The 21,482-nt window shown below is 48.0% G+C and overlaps 1 protein-coding gene across 7 annotated transcripts in view; it reads left to right on the forward strand.

Annotated features, from left to right (window-relative positions):
* The window catches only part of RBM47 (RNA binding motif protein 47), a 130,426-nt gene that overhangs the window by 82,010 nt on the left and 26,934 nt on the right, over window positions 1-21,482 (forward strand). For 5 of the 7 annotated variants that reach the window (XM_029046683.2, XM_029046682.2, XM_029046684.2 and 2 more), the window contains one exon: window positions 4,644-4,794. In XM_029046683.2, the coding sequence (XP_028902516.1) occupies window positions 4,644-4,794 (151 nt within the window). Of the gene's footprint in view, window positions 1-4,643; window positions 4,795-14,836; window positions 14,932-21,482 lie in introns of those variants that run through there. The other 2 variants (XM_029046686.2, XM_029046687.1) reach the window with 2 other exon arrangements.

A 21,482-nucleotide genomic window follows, 5' to 3' on the forward strand; every position in this document is an offset into this window, starting at 1 on the left:
GACCCTTAAACAACTTAAGACTGGAAAATGGCCTCACATGTTTCAGATACTGGAGGAAGCAGTCATTTCTATTTCTAACCCTTTAGACTACACTTCAATCCATCACTAATTCCTGTCTGATCCACCTTCACAACTTCGTTAAAATCTGCCCTTTCTTCTCCATCCAAACTGCTTCCACATTAACCCAATCACTTTATCCTATCCTGTCTTGATTCCTGTATTAGCCTCCTTGCTGATCTCCCAACTTCCTGTCTCTCCCCACTCCAGTCCATACTTCCCTCTGCTTCCCGGATCATTTTCTTACAAAAACGTTTGGGCCATGTTTCCTCACTCCTCAACAAACTCCAGTGGTTGCCCATCCACCTCTGCATCAAACAAAAACTCCTCACCATCGGCTTTAAAATACTCAATCTTCTTGCCCCTTCCTCACCTTGCTACTCTCCTACAACCCAGCCTGCACACTTTGCTCCTCTAATGCTAACCTTCCTCGATTTCATCTATCTCACCGCTGACCCCTCACCTACGTCCTGCCTCTGGCTTGGAATGCCTTCCCTCCTCAAATCCGAAAATTACTCTCCCCCTCTTCAAAGCCTTATTGAACATGCATCTCCTCCAAGAGGGTTTCTCAAACTAAGCGCTCCATTTCTCTTCTCCCATGGCCTTCTGCATCACCCTGACTTGCTCCCTTTATTCATCCCCCATCCCAGACCCAAAGCACTTATGTACTTATCTGTAATTTATGTTAATAACCATTTCCCCCTCTAGACTTTAAGCTCGTGTGGTCAGGGAATGTTCATTCAATAGTATTTATTGAGCACTTACTATGTGCAGAGCACTGTACTAAGCGCTTGGAATGAACAAGTCGGCAACAGATAGAGACAGTCCCTGCCGTTTGATGGGCTTACAGTCTAATCAGGGGAGACAGACAAGAACAATGGCAATAAATAGAGTCAAGGGGAAGAATATCTCTTAAAAACAATGGTAACTAAATAGAATCAATACGATGTACATTTCATTAACAAAATTAACAAAATAAATAAGGTAATGAAAATATATACAGTTGAGCAGACGAGTACAGTGCTGAGGGGATGGCAAGGGAGAGGAGGAGGAGCACAGGGAAATGGGGGGAAAAGAGGGTTAAGCTGTGGAGAGGTGAAGGGGGGTGGTAGAGGGAGTAGAGGGAGAAGGGGAGCTCAGTCTGGGAAGGCCTTTTAGAGGAGGTGAGTTTTAAGTAGGGTTTTGAAGAAGGGAAGAGAATTAGTTTGGCGGAGGTGAGGAGGGAGGGCGTTCCAGGACCGCGGGAGGAATGTGTCAGTTTACTGTCATATTGTACTCTCCCAAGTGCTTAGTATAGTGCTCTGCATACAGTAAGTGCTCAATAAATACAATTGAATGAATGAATGAATGAATGGTGTCCTAGTGAACAGTGCAAGGGCTTGGGAGTCAGAGGACATGGGATCTAATCCTGACTCTGACGCTTGCCTGCTGTGTGAATTTGGGCAAGTCACTTAGCTTCTCTGAGCCTCATCTTCCTCATCTGTAAGATGGGGATTCAGTACCCATTCTCCCCCATCTTTAGACTATGAACCAGAGACTATCGGACTTCATTATCATGTCTTTAGACTGTAAGCTTGTTGTGTTTGGGGAATTTGTCTACCAGCTGTGTTGTTTTCTCCCAAGCACTTAGTACAGTGCCCTGCACAAGGTAATCACTCAATAAATACCATTGATTGATTGATCAAGTTTTTTAAATGATATTTGTTAAGGGCTTACTATGAGCCAGAAACTGTACTAAGTGCTGGGGTAGATACTAGCTAATCAAGATGGCGATTGTATCTATCCCAGTGTTTAGTACCGTGGTTAGCACATAATCAGCCAATCAATGGTATTTATTGAGTGCTTACTATGTGCAGAACAATGTATTCATTCATTCATTCATTCAATAGTATTTATTGAGCGCTTACTATGTGCAGAGCACTGTACTAAGCGCTTGGGATGAACAAGTCGGCAACAGATAGAGACAGTCCCTGCCGTTTGACGGGCTTACAGTCTAATCGGGGGAGACGGACAGACAAGAACAATGGCACTAAACAGCGTCAAGGGGAAGAACATCTCATAAAAACAATGGCAACTAAATAGAATCAAGGCGATGTACAATTCATTAACAAAATAAATAGGGTAATGAAAATATATACAGTTGAGCGGACGGGTACAGTGCTGTGGGGATGGGAAGGGAGAGGTGGAGGAGCAGAGGGAAAAGGGGAAAATGAGGCTTTAGCTGCGGAGAGGTAAAGGGGGGATGGCAGAGGGAGTAGAGGGGGAAGAGGAGCTCAGTCTGGGAAGGCCTCTTGGAGGAGGTGATTTTTAAGTAAGGTTTTGAAGAGGGAAAGAGAATCAGTTTGGCGGAGGTGAGGAGGGAGGGCGTTCCAGGACCGCGGGAGGACGTGACCCAGGGGTCGACGGCGGGATAGGCGAGACCGAGGGATGGCGAGGAGGTGGGCGGCAGAGGAGCGGAGCGTGCGGGGTGGGCGGTAGAAAGAGAGAAGGGAGGAGAGGTAGGAAGGGGCAAGGTGATGGAGAGCCTTGAAGCCTAGAGTGAGGAGTTTTTGTTTGGAGCGGAGGTCGATAGGCAACCACTGGAGTTGTTTAAGAAGGGGAGTGACATGCCCAGATCGTTTCTGCAGGAAGATGAGCCGGGCAGCGGAGTGAAGAATAGACCGGAGCGGGACGAGAGAGGAGGAAGGGAGGTCAGAGAGAAGGCTGACACAGTAGTCTAGCCGGGATATAACGAGAGCCCGTAATAGTAAGGTAGCCGTTTGGGTGGAGAGGAAAGGGCGGATCTTGGCGATATTGTAGAGGTGAAACCGGCAGGTCTTGGTAACGGATAGGATGTGTGGGGTGAACGAGAGGGACGAGTCAAGGATGACACCGAGATTGCGGGCCTGCGGGACGGGAAGGATGGTCGTGCCATCCACGGTGATGGAGAAGTCTGGGAGCGGACCGGGCTTGGGAGGGAAGATGAGGAGCTCAGTCTTGCTCATGTTGAGTTTTAGGTGGCGGGCCGACATCCAGGTGGAGACGTCCCGGAGGCAGGAGGAGATGCGAGCCTGAAGGGAGGGGGAGAGGACAGGGGCGGAGATGTAGATCTGCGTGTCATCTGCGTAGAGATGGTAGTCAAAGCCGTGAGAGCGGATGAGTTCACCGAGGGAGTGAGTGTAAATGGAGAACAGAAGAGGGCCAAGAACTGACCCTTGAGGAACTCCAACAGTTAAAGGATGGGAGGGGGAGGAGGCTCCAGCGTAGGAGACCGAGAATGATCGGCCAGAGAGGTAAGAGGAGAACCGGGAGAGGACAGAGTCCGTGAAGCCAAGGTGAGATAAGGTACGGAGGAGGAGGGGATGGTCGACAGTGTCAAAGGCAGCAGAGAGGTCAAGGAGGATCAGAATGGAGTAGGAGCCATTGGATTTGGCAAGAAGGAGGTCATGGGTGACCTTAGAGAGAGAGTCTCGGTAGAGTGGAGGGGACGGAAGCCAGATTGGAGGGGGTCTAGGAGAGAATGGGAGTTAAGGAATTCTAGGCATCGATTGTAGACGACTCGTTCTAAGATTTTGGAAAGGAAGGGTAGTAGGGAGATAGGACGATAACTGGAGGGGGAAGTGGGGTCAAGAGCGGGTTTTTTTAGGATGGGGGAGACGTGGGCGTGTTTGAAGGCAGAGGGGAAGGAGCCCTTGGAGATTGAGTGGTTAAAAATAGAAGTTAAGGAAGGGAGGAGGGCAGGGGCGATGGTTTTAAGAAGGTGAGAGGGAATGGGGTCCGAGGCGCAGGTGGAGGGGGTGGCACTTGCGAGGAGGGAGGAGATCTCCTCTGAGGATACTGCAGGGAAGGATGGGAAAGTAGGGGAGGGGGTTGTTGGGGGGGAGGGGAGAGGCGGAATGTACTAAGTGCCTGGGAAAGTACAGCAGAATTAGTGGATATGGTCCTGGCCCACAATAAGTGCTTTAACACAGCAGTGTGGCCTAATGGATAGAGCACGGGCCCAGGACCCAGAAGGACCTGGGTTCTAATTCCGGCTCCGTCTCTTGCCTGCCGGATGACCTTGGCAACTCACCTAACTTCTGTGTATCTCAAATGTAAAATGGGGACTAAGACTGTGAGCCCTACGTGGGACATGGGCTGGGTCCTCCAACCTGATTACCTCGTACCTGCCCCAACCCTCAGAAGAGTGCCTGGCACAGTAGATGCTTAACAGATACTATAAAATAATACCACAGTTAATATTATCATTAGATTGGGATAGTACAGGATTTGGAAGTCCCCCGTATTGCCAGTCAGGGTGAATTCGGGTGTAGTTCTGCCCTCTCAACACCTTTCAGAAGCAAGCCCAGGTGCTGCACTGGTCTGCCCTGATGTCCAGTTTCTGCCACCAGCCTCTGTCAAATCTTCAATTTGCATAGTCTGTATCAACCTCTGGGACCCTCAACCACCAGGCACCTCCCAATCCTGAGCCTGTTTGGAATAGAAAATGTTCCATACTTTTTTTTTTTAAGAAATTCATGTTTTTTTCCACTAGGGAAAAGAAAGGGGAAAAAACAGGAAACCCATGTTTTTCTTTTTTTTTTCCCTCCAATCTTCCTTTTTTCCAGGTCCCACATCACTGATCCAGGCCCTCTGCTGCACCTCCTGCTCTCGTGCTGCTGCTAATCCAGCCGTTCCGTCGCTTTCAGCACACCTGTCATCAAGGCTGAGGCAAGAATCGAAGGTGAAATTTAAATTTAGGAGTTTGGTATTTTCAAGGTAGGGGTTTGGGAGTGGCTGCAAAGGGGATGGTATTTGGTGAGGGACGGGTCAAGATGGGGCCACGATTTGAGGGCAGGTACATTTTTGATTGTTTCTAAATCTGCATCAGAAGATGCCCTCAGCCTACAAACAAGAGTGATCTGAAATCCAAAAGAGTCTCCCACTGGTGAAATCTCACTGAGATAATGTGGACCAGACATCCTTGTTTAGCTGGGATAGTGAATGACCCAGGCAATCTAAGAAGTAGATTTGGGACTGACCCTCTAGCCTGGCCAGCCTGCTGATCAATCACTAATCTCTCCAAACTATAAGCTCCCTCTAGACTGTAAGCTCCTTGTAGGCAGTGAACAGGTCTACCAACTCCGTTATATTGTGCTCTCCCAAACACCTAGTACAGTGCACTGTACATAGTAAGTGCTCAAAAAAGTGCTTCTCTCGCTCGCTGTAAATGCTGTGGCTTCTCTGTGGACTGTAGCACAGTCAGTCTCTCTTTATGCCACACACAGCATTCTGGGACTTGTGGTATGAATGGCCCAAAATGCTCAAACATTTAACTTCCTGCTTCCAACCCCTTTCCCCTGCTTCCCCCTATTTCACCAAAAGGAGCACAAGTTAACATAACTGTAATGAAAGCAATCTAATTTAAAAGAAACTCTCTGTCAGTCGAATGATGGTATTTATTGAGCACTTAGTGTGGACAGAGCACTATACTAAGCGTTTGGGAGAACACAACTCAGAACAGTTGGTAGGCGGACTCTTTGCCCACAAGGAACTTAGAGTCTTCAGGACACCCATGAAATGTTTCCAAAATTCCAGTCGTGCTGTCCTATCTACATATTGATCCCTGAATGAAAGCTTCCTTGAAGCCCAAGCACCTCATGACTGTTTATTTAGACGGACCCAATCAGAAACGTCCTCCACTGACCATGTCGATCCCAGCCTCCCATCGAAGAGTGGGAGAAGCAGTTTGGCCTAGTGGCAAGTGTCCTGTGAGTCAGAGGACTTGTGTTTTATTCCTGGCTCAACCACATGTATGCTGTGTGACCTCAGGCAAGTCACCTGATTTCTCTGAGCCTCAGTTACCTCCTCTGTAAAATGGGGATTAAGACTGTGAGCCCCATTTGGGACAGGGACTGTGTCCAACCTGCTTAACTTGTATCTAGTGCTCAGAACAGTGCTTGGCACATAGTAAGCACTTAACAAGTACCAAATTTATTATCAGAGTGTCATGCCTAGCTGGGTCAGGGTGAGTTGGCATGATGAGCTGCCCTGCTACTCCCTCAGCCATAATCTCCTGGGTTATCAGAGCAGGGCCACGCTTAACATCATCAACACCATAAGATTCCACTGAAAAGGGATTTTGCCCAAGGGAGGTGAAAGAAGTGGTTTGGGTTTAGCCAAGCCAAAGTTTGGTACAAGATGGTAGTTGGTAGTAGATAGTACTATTTGGTAGTAGATAGTTGGTAGAGATGAGAAGCAGTGACCTAGTGGAAAGAACACAAGCCTGGGAGTCAGGATCTGGGTTCTAATTCCAGTTCTGCTAATTGCTTGCTGTGTGACCTTGGTCAAGTCACTTAATTTCTCTGTGCCTAACTTTCCTCAACTGTGAAATGGGGATTAATTCCTACTCCTTTCTACTTAGACTGTGAAGCCTATATGGGACAGGGACTGTGTCCAACCTGAAACTTGCATGTACCGCAGTGCTTAGATCAGTTCTTGACACATAGAAAGCACTTAACAAGTACCATAAAACAAAACAAATATGGTCCCAGCCAACAAGGAGCTTACAGTCTAACCAGGGAGAAAGTCATTAAAATACACTTCAGGTAACGGAAGCAACTGAGTATAAGGATATGAATATACAAGCTGTTGGAGGGTTGTGGGGGAGTGTATGTACCCAAGTGTTTACAAGGTGGGACTAAGTGCATCGGGGAGAAAATAGGGTTGGTGTTAGAGAGTTTAGTCCAGGAAGGTTGTCTGGAGGTGATATGATTTCAGTAGGGCTTTGAAGATGAAGAGAGTGCTGATCTGCTGGATATGTAAGGTGATATGAAGGCAGGAAGGAGGGCAGGAAAGGTGAGTCCTCTAGACTGTAAGTGTATTGTGGGCAGGGAATGTGTCTGTAATATGGTATAACAATATGGTACTTTCCCAAGCACTTAGTACAGTGTTCTGTACACTGTAAACACTCAATAAATACGATTGACTGAATGATGGGCTAGAGCAAGGTACAAGTGAGTAGGTTGGTATTAAAGGAGTGAATTGTGCAAGCTGGGTTGAGGGCCTCCGGTGGACAGGGAGTCCATCACGAGGTGGGTGGAGGAACATGGGTAAAAGCAGCATTCAATAGTATTTATTCAATAGTATTTATTGAGCGCTTACTATGTGCAGAGCACTGTACTAAGCGCTTGGGATGAACAAGTCGGCAACAACTCGGCCACCAGCATCTGGTGGCAACTGGTGGGTCGCTCCTTGGGGAGCTTCTTTGCTCAATTCTTAGTCTTGATTTCACTGTGTCCTAGTAAGAAAGAATGGGCCTGGGAGTCAGAAGGACCTGGGTTCTAACCCGGATATGCTGATTGCTTGTTTTATGATCTTGGGAAAGTCACTTAACTTCTCTGGGCCTCAGCTGTAAAACTGCAATATCTGTTCTCCCTCCTACTGTGACTGTGAGCCCCATGTGAAACAGTAACTGTGTCTAAGCTAATCACCTTGTACCTGCCCCAGCACTTAGAAAAGTGTTCAATACATAGTAAGTGCTTAACAAATACTATTTAAAAAAATAAAACAAAACTGGCCATGGAGGGCTAGATTCTGCTCTCTGACAGAAACACTGAGGGAAAAATAGATTGTTGTTTCCCCCACTAGATTGTAAGCTCCTTGAGGTGAAGGATAGTGTATACCAATTATAGTACTGCGTTCTTCCAAACACTTAGTACTGCACCCAGTAAGCGCTCAATAAATACCACTGATTGATTGATTGGAAATTGGTTTAGGCTGTAACTATAGCATTAAGTTTCTAACCACTAGAGAAAATAGGAACTTCTTATTCCATAAATGTGAAGGAAGAAGAGGGGGTTCACTGGAAGGAAATGGGTACCATCTGAGAGTTCGAATACAGAAAAAAAGTCATGTCCATGGAAGGAGAAACATTGTGGTCTAGTAGACAGAGCATGGGCCTCAGGGTCACAGCTGCCTGGGTTCTAATCCTGGCTCCAGGGATTAGCCATTTGCTGTATGACCTTGGGCAAATCTCTTCACCTCTCTGTGCCTCAGTGACCTTATCTATAAAATGGGGATTAAGACTGTGAGCCCCATATGGGATATGGACTGTGTCCAACCTGGTTAGTTTGTGTCTACCCCAGCTCTTAGTACAGTGCCTGGAATATAGTAAATACTTAAGTACCATTAAAAGAATAAAATTAGAAAATGCAGGTAGAAACTCCTGGGGACGCTTGTTCATTTGATCAGTGCCCATTTCCTGAACACAATCGCCCTGCTCTTGCCCTCCTCTCTATGTTCCCCTTCTTCTCTCTCCACTAGCTACATTCTCCTCTGGGGTCTCCATCCCCCCCATCCTTCTTCTTCCTCCTCCTCCTCTCTCTGCCTTGGCCCAGACTCTGCTATATTGCTTTTTTTCCCAGCCCACACTCCACGGGCTTCCTTGCACCAGTTTTCTGTTGTGACTGTACCCAGCTCTAAGCCTATTGAGGTGCAGAAGTGGGCTGGGAAGCAGCCCCGCCTCACCGGGACAGTTTGGGGAGGGGTCCTGTTGGCATCCTGACCTGAAGCAGAGCTTGGGCAAAGCCTCCTCCAGGCTTTCCGGCTTGAGGGGAAGGACGAAACGCAAAGGAGGCTGTCTCCGGCTGGAAGTCTCTCCGGTCCTTCCTCTTCCTCTCTTTGGTGACCGACACGGGACGTTATCATGAGGCCTTACAACCAAGGGGAACCGGTTCTGCGTACAGGGCCCATCCAGGCTTATTCAAGTGGAATGGCCCATCCTGCCCTTCTCTTGCTTCAAACCCATGGACAAATGCCCCAGACAAGGTGCTTCTTTCCCATCTGTGAGAAGCTCTTCCCTAAACCCCTCCCTCACAGACTCTTTCCAGCCCTTGGTGTTTGTCCAGGAAGGCCCAGACTCTCATCTAGGCTGGGGCCTGCAGAAGGGCATGGGTTATTGCCACCCAAGCTACAGGAAGAGTGCACCAAGATCCGCCCTTTCCTCTCCACCCAAACGGCTACCTTACTATTACGGGCTCTCGTTATATCCCGGCTAGACTACTGTGTCAGCCTTCTCTCTGACCTCCCTTCCTCCTCTCTCGCCCCGCTCCGGTCTATTCTTCACTCCGCTGCCCGGCTCATCTTCCTGCAGAAACGATCTGGGCATGTCACTCCCCTTCTTAAACAACTCCAGTGGTTGCCTATCGACCTCCGCTCCAAACAAAAACTCCTCACTCTAGGCTTCGAGGCTCTCCATCACCTTGCCCCTTCCTACCTCTCCTCCCTTCTCTCTTTCTACCGCCCACCCCGCACGCTCCGCTCCTCTGCCGCCCACCTCCTCACCGTCCCTCGGTCTCGCCTATCCCGCCGTCGACCCCTGGGTCACGTCCTCCCGCGGTCCTGGAACGCCCTTCCTCCTCACCTCCGCCAAACCGATTCTCTTTCCCTCTTCAAAACCCTACTTAAAAATCACCTCCTCCAAGAGGCGTTCCCAGACTGAGCTCCTCGTCCCCCTCTACTCCCTCTGCCATCCCCCCTTTACCTCTCTGCAGCTAAAGCCTCATTTTCCCCTTTTCCCTCTGCTCCTCCACCTCTCCCTTCCCATCCCCACAGCACCGTACTTGTCCGCTCAACTGTATATATTTTCGTTACCCTATTTATTTTGTTAATGAATTGTACATCACCTCGATTCTATTTAGTTGCCATTGTTTTTACGAGATGTTCTTCCCCTTGACGCTGTTTATTGCCATTGTTCTTGTCTGTCCGTCTCCCCCGATGAGACTGTAAGCCCGTCAAACGGCAGGGACCGTCTCTATCTGTTGCCGACTTATTCATCCCAAGCGCTTAGTACAGTGCTCTGCACATAGTAAGCACTCAATAAATACTATTGAATGAATGAAAGAGTGCAGCCTGCCAATTTGGGCCCCTCAGCTGCTGCCTTATGTTTGCTTTCCTCAAGTCCAGACGTTAATCCTCATCAGGAAACACGTCTTCCCGCCTCCCCCCCCCCCCCCCCCCAAACTGGTTTCCAGGCCCCTTGACTTGATGGATGCAGTGTCCAGGGAGTCTCTGCCTGGGTCCTTCTACTCCAGTTTGGGGAAGGAGTGGTGTTTATTTTGCTTAAGTGCTAAAGGGCCTCCAAGCCAGTTGTTATGTACAGACCGTTTGCATTGTACTGAATCCTGGACTGGGTAATCTATGTAAATCCGTGTCGGGTTTCCACCAGGAAGCAAAATGAAACCCAGGAGGTGCTGAGTTAATAGGATGATTCTGACCACATCCAGGGGGCTATAAAAGGAGGATTCGGCCAGGGCCCACTGCACTCTAGAGCTGCAGTTCATCTTGTAATCACCAGGAGGCAAAAGTAGAGTCAAATAGTATTGAACCCAGGCCTCAGAGTTAGGAGATCCGGGTTTTAATCCTGACTCTGTCGTCGTGTGACCTTGAGCAAGTCATTTTACCTCTACTGCAGTCTCCTCCTCTGTAGGATATGCTCCCTCTATCCCTATCCAGCAGTATGAATTGTGGTCACGGTCGTTTAGACTGTGAGCCCGTCAGTAGGCAGGGATCGTCTCTATCTGTTGCGGTATTGTAAATTCCAAGTGCTTAGTCCGGTGCTCTGCACATAGTAAGTGCTCAATAAGTACTATTGAATGAATGAATGGTTTTTGTTAAGTGCCTGAGAAGCAGCGAGGCCTAATAATTATAATAATGGTGGTATTTGTTAAGCGCTTACTATGTGCAAACCACTGTTCTGCTCACTGGAGGGATACAAGGTGATCAGATTGTCCCATGTGGGGCTCAGTTTTCATCCTCATTTTACAGATGAGGTAACTGAGGCCCAGAGAAGTTAAGTGACTTGCCCAAAGTCATACAGCTGGCAAGCGGCGAAGTTGGGATTAGAACCCATGACCTCTGACTCCCAAGCCCGAGCTCTTTCCACTGAGCCATGCTGCTTCTCTCTAAGAGCACAGGCCTGGGCGTCAGAGAATCTGGGTTCTAATCCTTGGGGTTGCCAATTGACTGCTGTGTGACCTTGGGCAAGTCAGTTACGTTCTCGGGACCTTGGTTCTCTCATCTGCCTAATGGGGATGCAATGCTTGCTCTTCCTCAGGCTGTGATCCCCACATGGAACTTGATTATCTTATATCTACCCCAGTGCCTAACAAATACCACAATTATTATTAATACAAGCACTGTACTAAGCACTGAGGTAGATATGGTACAATCAGGCCAGGCACAGTTCCTGTGTCCCACATGGAGCTCACAGTTTAGTGGGAAAGGAAAAGAGGTATCTCATCTCTATTTTACAGATGAAGAAGCTGAGGCACTGAGAAATTAAGTGATTTGTCCAAGGTCAAACAGCTAGCAAAAAGTGGAGCTGGGAATAGAACCCAAGCCCCCTTCACTCTTAGGTACGTGCTCTATCCCCTGGGCCATGCTGGCTTCTTCTAAAACAGTGAGCCTCATGTAGAAAAGGGATTTTGCGTGACTGATTTGATGCTATTGTACCTGTCCCAGCACTTAGCACAGTGTCTGGCACATAGTAAGCACTGAACAAATGCCACAGCCATTAACTTCTTACTCTACTTCCTCCCCTGTCCAGCAAACCTAGCCCCTTCCCTGGTTCCACCCCTGTCCCATGTTCTTTGCCCTTTCTTGGGTCTGAGAATCTCCTCAGTCTTTGGTTCCATACTGGCCACTAGCCCCCACCCTATGTAAAGTTCCCTTGCTCCAAGCATCCCACTCATGCCTCATTCATTCATTCATTCAATAGTATTTATTGAGCGCTTACTATGAGCAGAGCACTGTACTAAGCGCTTGGAATGAACAAGTCGGCAAGAGATAGAGACAGTCCCTGCCGTTTGATGGGCTTACAGTCTAATCGGGGGAGACGGACAGACAAGAACAATGGCGATAAATAGAGTCAAGGGGAAGAACATCTCGTAAAAACAATGGCAACTAAATAGAATCAAGGCGATGTACATTTCATTAACAAAATAAATAGGGTAATGGAAATATATACAGTTGAGCGGACAAGTACAGTGCTGAGGGGATGGGAAGGGAGAGGGGGAGGAGCAGAGGGAAAGGGGGAAAAGAGGGTTTAGCTGCGGAGAGATGAAGGGGGGGTGGTAGAGGGAGTAGAGGGAGAAGAGGAGCTCAGTCTGGGAAGGCCTCTTGGAGGAGGTGAGTTTTAAGTAGGGTTTTGAAGAGGGGAAGAGAATCAGTTTGGCAGAGGTGAGGAGGGAGGGCGTTCCGGGACCGCGGGAGGACGTGGCCCGGGGGTCGACGGCGGGATAGGCGAGACCGAGGGACGGTGAGGAGGTGGGCGGCAGAGGAGCGGAGCGTGCGGGGTGGGTGGTAGAAAGAGAGAAGGGAGGAGAGGTAGGAAGGGGCAAGGTGATGTAGAGCCTTGAAGCCTAGAGTGAGGAGTTTTTGTTTGGAGCGGAGGTTGATAGGCAACCACTGGAGTTGTTTAAGAAGGGGAGTGACAGGCCCAGATCGTTTCTGCAGGAAGATGAGCCGGGCAGCGGCCCAACCTTGGCAGAGAAGCAGTGTGGTGTAGTGGATAAGGCACAGGCCTGGGAGTTAGAAGGTTGTGGCTTCTAATCCTGGCTCTGCCACTTGTCTGCTGTGTGACCTTGAGCAAGTCACATCACTTATCTGTGCCTTGGTTACGTCGTCTATAAAATGGGGATTGAGACTGTGAGCCCAATGTGGTACAGGGACTGTGTCCAACTGGATTTGCTTGTATCCACCCCAGTGCTTAGTAAAGTGCCTGGCACAAAGTAAGCACTTAACAAATATTATTATTATTAGCAATAACCCCACCCCTTGACATTGTCCCCACAGCAGGACTCCTGAGCCTGTGATCCTGTCGCCGGTCCTTACCTGGTCCTTACCTGGTCCTGCGAGAGCCCCCATCTCCTCTCCCCATTGCTTCCCCTTCAGGCAAGGGTGGAGGATGATCTGATGAGCGGATGCTATTCTGCATCTGGGAGTGGGTGTTGCAGAGGGAATGCTGAGAGATTGAAAAACGAGGCAGTTTCCCTTATTCTTTCAGAACTGCACTGGGATAAGGCTCTTTGCACCTTGGCAGGAGCATTCCTGCCTGGGAGAGGTGCCAGGGTTCTGCCCTCAGTTGCTGGGGCTAAGTCCCATCACCAGCACTGGCTCAAATTAAGCCCCATAGCCCCCCACCCCACCCCCAGCTCCAACCTCCCTTTTCCTGCCCAAGTCCCTGTCTTGTCTCTGCCCTACCCGTTAGATTCCAAACTCCCCGAGGGCAAAGAATATGAATGTTCCCAAGCACTTAATACAGTACTTTGTATTCGATAAATCTGTGCTTAATAAATAGAATTGCCTTTGTGACCCTGGGCAAGTCACTTCACTTCTCTATGCCTGAGATACCTCATCTTAATCTGTGATTAAGGCTCTGAGCCCCATGTGGGCCGAGGACTGTGTCCAACCTGATTATCTTGTATCTTACCCCAGCACTTAGAACAGTGCCTGGCATATAGTAAGTGCTTAACAAATATCATTTCCAAAAAGAACCAAAAATAAATCAGCCTCCCTCCAAATTAGAATGTGAGCCCCATGTGGGACAGGGACTATGTTCAATATAATAAACTTGAATTTACCCCAAGGCACAGAGTAAGCTCTTAACAAATACCCTAAAAAAACCCCAAAAGCACTGGGATAGTTGCAGAATGATCAGATCAGGCACAGTTCCTGTGCCATATTGAGCTTACAGTATAAAAGGGAAACAGAATAGGTGTTTTATCTCCGCTTGCCCCATGAGGAAACAGGGACAAAGTAGTTAAGTAACTTGCCCAAGGTCACATAGCAGGCAAGAGTTAGATCCTGGACTAGAACCCAGGTCTCCTGACTACCAGGTCAGTGCACTTTCTACTGGGTCGCACAGTCCTATCCTCCTTCCCCCACCTCCCCCACCCCGCCCCTCCCTGGACCCTCGAACTAGACCCGGGAGTTTGCTGCTGCTCAAAGCTAAGGCCCAGGGCTCCCAGGGTGGGAGGAGCAACTAGGGCAGTACCTTAGATAACCCTCTGCAGAGTAGGAGTGTGGCGTAGTGAAAAGAAGTTGGGCCTAGGAGCCAGAGGATCCAGCTTCCAGTCCCAGCTCTGCCCCTCAATACTTTGTAAGAGTGGGCAAGTCACTTAACCTCTCTGGGCCTCAGTTTGGGATTTAGTACCTGTTCTACCTCCGACTTGGCCTGTGAGCCCCATGTGGGACAAGGACTGTGTCCGACCTGATTATGTTTGATCTTCCACAGTGCTTGGCACTTAACAAATGCCACAGTTAGTAGTGGTAGTGACACTTTAAGCCAGCCTCAAGCTCCAAGTAAAGCAGAGTTCCACATTCATTTGCTGAACCAAGAGGTGCCTGAGCCCTTGCCCTTACTTCCGTTCCTCAGTTTTAAGGAAGCAAAGTATCTTCCTAACCCCTTGGGCTGAGAAGTGAAGTTTGTGCCGGATCCCCTTCTTCTCCCTCTGGCCTCCCACCCCCTCCGAATAAAACAGTCCCTCTAGACCCTCCATCCCCTAAGAAAATATCAGCCTTTTTTCCTTGCATTCTTCTACCCCCCTTAAGCTTGGCCCTCCAGAAAGCCATTTGTTCCAGCTGAGTTTCCATTAATTTTCAAGCCGCTGTTGAGCTTTCTGCATCCTGAGACTTCCCTCCGCCCATCTTCCTCTGACCCACCCACCGAGCCTCATTACAGGTGCTCCAAGCTAATGACTCCCCAGGAATTGAAACGACCAAAGCAGCTGACCAATAGAGAGCTGGGGACCGGGGGGCGGTTCCCACAGCCCTGGGGATTCGGAGGGAAGCGAAAGGTCCTTTAAGCAGAGGCGCAGGTGCTGTTGGCCGAGCCCGGATTTCGGGACTGGAAAGGTAAGGGAACCATAGCGCCTGGGCAGAGCCCAGCCGCGGGAAAAAGACTGGGTTCTGTCGGGGACTTTTGATCGATGGGGTAAATGAGCCAGTGACCAAATGTGTTTACTTTCCCATTGAAATGGGATAAAAACCTTGGGGAAGGGAAACGTTGGAAACGTCAGTCCAGCCCAGCCCACACTCCACCAGACCGGACACAAAACCCTTCCACCCTTAGAGTCCGAAGGCTCTGTGCCAGAGTCCCGACCCTGACCACCTCCCACCCGCCCCATGTCCCAGAAATGAAGACCAGAGAGATCAGGGATTTGCTAGGATTTGAACCTAAGAAAATGCCGATTTGAGTTGGTCATCCCCTCCCAGTTAGTTCATTATCTGTTCAGAATCAATTTTGCGATTTTAAGATTAGGACTGGGGCAGAAAGTTGTGGGTCTGTGTGGTTAGGTGTGGCGGTGGTTGTTTTAGTGCATTTCCTTAACCAGCAAGAAGAGTTTGATATCAGAGGGGGAGGCTGTCCTTATCTCCAGCCCTAATCCGTTCCACAAGAAAGCAGATGGTCCAAGCCTAATGGAATGAAATGGAGGATATACTATGATGGACGATTTTGGTAGCCTTGAGAAACAGTGAGGTCTAACAGATGGAGCATGGGCCTGGGAGTCAGAAGGATCTGGGTTCTGATCCCGGCTCCTCCACTTGTCTGCTATGTGACCTTGGGCAAGTCTTTTCACTTCTGTTCCTCAGTGACCTCATCTGTAAAATAGGGGTTAAGAATGTGAGCCCCATGTGGGACAGAACTATGTCCAACCAGATTTTCTTGTATCTACCCCAGCTCTTAGTATAGTGCCTGGCACATTGTGGGTACTTAAGATACCACAATTTTTATTATTATTATTCCCCGGTTCACCATAATTTTTACCACCGACAGTGTTTATTGTGCAGCAACCAGGGCAGAATCTGAGCACAGTAGTTTTGAACGTGGTCTTTGCCCTTGAAAGTCTGCCTGGGTCCTCCTCCAGTTGCTGCTGTTGGTAATATTGGGCTAGCAGTGCTTGAGGGTGGGGCTCATGGCTGTTTCTTTCTGTTTGGATAGAGAAGGAGAGAGTGTAAGTTGGAAGGGCGTCCCAAGCCAGCGAGTTCATCGTAGCAGAACAGGCGGGGATCTGGCTTGAGAACAAGGACAAGGGAGATATTACAGGGCCCAGAAATAATGTTTGCTGGGGCAGAGGAGTTGGGGGGTGGGGGGAGGGGGTTGGTGATAGTTTTGGTTTCAAAGACAGAAAGTTTCCCATGGGCCACCTCATTGCTTTTCCCCATATGGGGCTTGTTCGGTTTTGCACTTTATAACCAAGATTAGATAACGTGTTGGATAAAAACTACAGCATATCAAAGGTGGAATTGCTTCATGTTCCTGTTTCAGGGGCTGGTCTTAACTCTTTGTAAGCTACTGTTGGCTGAACTAAGCTCTGCTGTAGCAAACCACACAGCAACAAATGCTGCTGAAAGCCAAGTCCCAGCCAAGAGCCTTAAATTCCAGATTTCAGAGACCCAGAGTGCCAGGGGTCTTAAATCCCAGAACTCAGAGTCCCAGGAGCTTCAAGTTCCAGGGCTCAGAGTCCCAGTGGTCCAAGAGATTTAAAGCTGTGACCTCCCATGAAGAGGGATGTTTAGTCTTCAGATCCCAGCCCCTGGACCTGCTAACATTGGCTCCTTCACGGATTTGGGAAGATTTTTTTTCCTTGGACTCCCTCCTCTGTCCCCAGGATAGTGAACTCTTTGTGACCATTTGCCCTACAACAAATTACCTCCTCCTCCTCCTCCTCCTCCTCCTCCTCCTCCTCCTCCTCCTCCTCCTCCTCCTCCTCCTCCTCCACTTTTTGCTCCTCCTTGCATCAGTGAACCCTATTTCTCAATTCCAATCCGGGGGTCAAAGGTTCACACAAACTTCACAGATCAGAGGTCAAGCATGAATTGCTGCCCGTTGCAGTCCAATTCTGCCGATATGACAGAATTTCACAGCTCTAATGACTGCTTTTTTCCCATCTGCACCTCGGTCAGAACAGGCAGCTAGGAGTCTGCAGGCAGTTCATGGCTGGATGTAATGAGTAACTAGCTGGAGCCTTAAATTTCCCTGGTGCAAGGTGCATTTTATAGAAGGGGTCAAAAGTCAATCCACAAAGAAAGAAGTACGTACTGTACTCCCACCACGACCACTACCAGCATCGTGGCAGTTAGACTCTTAGGGGAATGGTGGAAATCATAATCCCATGCCCGGGTTACTCTGGCTTGGGGTTCGGTGACTTAGTCGAGGTCTCTGACTTAGCTGGGAAAGATCTGAGGGCCGATTCTGTCATCCTTCAACAAGAGGCAACCGCAAAGCATACTTGGGACTGGCCTCAGGAAGCAGAGGCTGCAGCCTCAAAGGCCTGGGTTCTTAGACTTTTCTGGGAGCTGAAAGTCAACGACAAGGAGCCCAGTATGGTGGGTCAATCTCCAAGAGAAACAGTCTCGTTTAGGAAATAGAGTACAGACCTGGGAGTCAGAAGGACCTGGGTTCTAATCCCAGCTCCACCACTTGTCTGCTGTGTGACTTGGGCAAGTCACTTCACTTCTGTGCTTCAGTTCCCTCATCTGTGCAAGTGAGTCCCATGTGGGACGTGGACTGTTTTCAACCCAATTAGCTTGAATCTACCCCGGCTCAGTGGAAAGAGCCTGGGCTTCGGAGGCAGGGGTCATGGGTTTGATTCCTGGCTCTGCCACTTGTCAGCTGTGTGACTGTGGGCAAGTCACTTCACTTCTCTGTGCCTCAGTTACCTCATTTGTCAAATGGGGATTAACTGTGAGTCTCACGTGGGATGACCTGATGACCCTGGATCTACCCCAGTGCTTAAACAGTGCTCTGCACATAGTAAGCGCTTAACAAATACCAACATTATTACAGTGCCTGGCATATAGTAAGCACTTAACAAATACCATTTTAAAAAAAAAACTCCAAGCCATTCCCCAGCCAGTCAGCTAGCTAATCGGAGAACCAATAAGACAGCCAGTCAGTCAGCCAGCCTTCATTTTAGGCCATGTGTCCTCCTCCTTCCTTGAAATGGAATTCCCATAAAAATTTGGGCTTAAATCCTCCTCTGAGGATGGAAAAGCATCCGGGCCCCAGGAGTAGAAGTAGGAATCAGGAGGCCTGGGTTTTAAACATGGCTCAGAAGTTTTCATGAACAAGAGAAACAGCATAACCTATTGGACAGAGCACAAGCCTAGGAGTCAGGAGGACCTGGATCTCAACCCGGCTCCTCCTCGGGTTTGCTGTGTGACCTTCGGAAAGTCACTTCACTTTTCTGTGCCTCATTTACCTCATCTGGAAAATGGGGATAAAGGCTTGTAAATCCATGTGGGACAGAGGCTGGTCCCAATCTGATTATCTTGTATCCAGTCCAAGCTTAATACAGTGACTGGCTCATAGTAGGTGCTTAACAAATAACATTAAAAGAAATGTAGCTTTTACAAATAATTTTAAAAGTACATTTTCCATTAAGAGTATAAACCACTGGAAACCAAGAGTTCTAGTTCTGGCTCCTCCTTTTGCCTACTCTGTGACTTGGACAAGACAGTTTCCTCATCTGGAAAATGGAAGTCAAATATCAGTTCTTCCCCTTAGACTGTGAGTTCCACACAGGACAGGAAATATGTCTGATCCAATTATACTAATAAGAATTGTGGTATTTGTTAAGTGCTTACTCTGTGCCAAGCTCTGGAATATATACAGTGTAAGTAGACTGGACACAGTCCCTGTTCCACTTGGGGCTCGCAGTCTAAAGGGGAGGGAAAACAGGAAATTTAATTTCTAGTTAACAGATTAGGAAACCGAGTCTCATAGAAGTTAAGCGACTGGCCCAAAGTTAAGTTAAATGACTTCACACAGCAGGTAAGCAGCGGAGCAGGGTTTAGAACCCAGCTCTCCTGATTTCCAGGTCTGTGCTGTTTCCATCAGGCCATGTTGCTTCTTTGATTAAACTGTATTTAATCCAGCATTTGCTGGACAAATACCATTGTTATTATATTATTAGTAATAATAACAGTGGGGAGAGGGGGGGAATGAAGGTTAAAATGGCAAGGGCAGAGAAGATGGGAGTCTACATTCAGCTTAATTTTGCACTGGGTCCTAAAAGATAGTTTATAAACTGGGGAAAATTTTTGAACCTTTTCCCCATAAGAATCATTAGATTAGATTAGACTGTCAAGTGAGAAAACCACTTTCCTCTAAATTATGAATCTTAGGTTAGAGTGTGTGTGTGTGTTATGTATATAGGTATATGTTCACATGCTCGTTGGCAGGAACATAGTAAGCACTCAGTAAATGCAATTGATTGATTTATGAGTATGTGGTGTGTGGGTGTGTATGTTTGTGTGTGTGCATGAGTGTGCATGCGCACACATCTGTATATATGGGTGTAAAGGCAAAATATCTATTAGTATATTGACAAGAGCACAATACTGGGAGCCAGGAGACCTGGGATCTAATCCCGGCTCTGTCACTTTCATGCTGTGCCACCTGGGGCAGGTCACTCAACTTCTGTACCTCATTTTCCTTATCTGTAAAATGATCTAAACACTTGTTCTCTCATCCCCGGTGAGTCCCATGTGTGTCCAATCTTACAAATAATAATAAAAGTGATAATTATAATTGCAGTATTTGTTAAGTGTTTATTGCGTGTCAAGCACTGTACTAAGTGCTGGGGTAGATACAGGCTCTCCAGGTCCCACATGGGGCTCATATTCTAAATAGGAGGGAGAACAGGTATTGAATTCCCATTTTGCAAATCAGGAAATGGAGGTATAGAGAAGTTAAGTGACTTGCCCAAGGTCTCACAGCAAACAATTGGCAGACCTGGGATTAGAACCCGGGTCTTCTGACTCCCAAGCCTATGATCTTTCCACTAGGCCACGCTGTTCTTATCCTGTTTCTAAGTAGCATCTAGTATAGTCCTTGGCAGATAGCACTTAACCAATACCATAATTTTTATATAGATAGATCTTTGTTTTTCCATGGAAGAATTGTTCCCTTTCCTTTTCAGTGTCAGTCTGCCCACAGTAAGTGCTCAATAAATAGCATCAATTGATTGAGTGAGAGTGTCTATTTCTACCTCTTTGGGCTTCTGTGTATTTCACCTTCTGCTAAACTACAAGGACAAAATGGGGAGAAGACGATCAGTTTCAGGTGACCTGGAAGAAAAAAGCCTGTACAGAGAATAAGGAACAAAAAGTTGAAAGATTTGTCTGTCCTGAAGAATCAGCTATTAGGGGGTCATCTTGAATCCATGGTCACATTAGCCCATTGCTGAATTGGTCCTCGGCAGTGCCAGCTTTCGCATTTTGTGTGCTCTGCATAGAATGGTTGTTAACTATTGATTTTATATTGACTAGTCTAAAGACACAGTGTGAATCAAATCATCCTTTGCACACAGACTGCAGGTGAAGAGGAAATCTTTTTGGAAGGATCATTAAGTAGCTTTGTATGTAAGTAACAAGCCTCCAGTTGAGTGGAAAGATGGTGGGGATTTTCATTCCGGTGGTAGATTAAAAAATTTGCTCGAGGAAAGCCCTGACTCTGGCCGTCATTGCAACTACTAGACATCTGGATTAGATGCGCCAGTGAGGTTTCCAAGCTCCAGAGCGGTGGGGATGGAGAAAATGGTGAGGAGGACATAGTAGGAGGAGCATATAATTATTATCCCCCCAGGCCATATCTGTGGGCAAGTGGGAAGGGGGTGTTCACATTCAGTCATGCACATAAGGGCTCCCCTAGCAGCCATAGAAACCCAGCATGGGAAAGAAAGCTCTGAAACTGCCTGGCAAGAAAGGAAATTGGGCTATCAACAGTTTTTTTTCTCTTAATGTGATCACTTGATGGAAGGAATTGGTCATTTCCATTCTGAATCTTGTTCCCCAAAAGTTAGGATGAAGCAAGTGCCAAGTTGAATTTCTTTGACAGCCATTTACTTGCAGAATCCCCCGAGAAAAGTGATTGTAATATGTCCAGAGGAAATCCGATCTATAGGCTTCCCCCAGGGATCTTCCCTTTGGAGTTTAGTCACTGAAAGACTAAAAGCAGGCAAGGTGACAGCCTCAACGGGCCTGGGTTTCCTGCTCCTATGATCTTGCCCTGAGCAGGCAGAGTTCAGCTGTGTTTTGGCGGACACCTCCTCTCAGAGACCAACCTCTTTCCCCACCATCTGAGGCACTGGACATGGAGTTTGAAGGGGTTATCAGAGTTAGGGCTGAGCCAAAAACCCATAGGTCAGTTTAATATAGGTTTCTTCAGTGGTTAGCCCAAATCGACAGAAATTTCCTCTCACAGTTCAGGAGCCAAGAAGGGGGCAGTCAGAATGCTGGGTTTGAAGGAAAGCGGATTTGGTGGAAATGGGTGGTTTTTTCTGGGATTGGGTCCGGGGTTCCTGGTGTGTCCTCTCCACCCTGTGAGGTTGAGGCTGAAGTGTGGCTGTTCCGGGTCATATTGGGATGCTGCGGGAAAGGCCGCTCCCCCCGCCTCACCT

Source organism: Ornithorhynchus anatinus, chromosome 18 (genome assembly GCF_004115215.2).
Source record: "Ornithorhynchus anatinus isolate Pmale09 chromosome 18, mOrnAna1.pri.v4, whole genome shotgun sequence".
Taxonomy (NCBI): Eukaryota; Metazoa; Chordata; class Mammalia; order Monotremata; family Ornithorhynchidae; genus Ornithorhynchus; species Ornithorhynchus anatinus.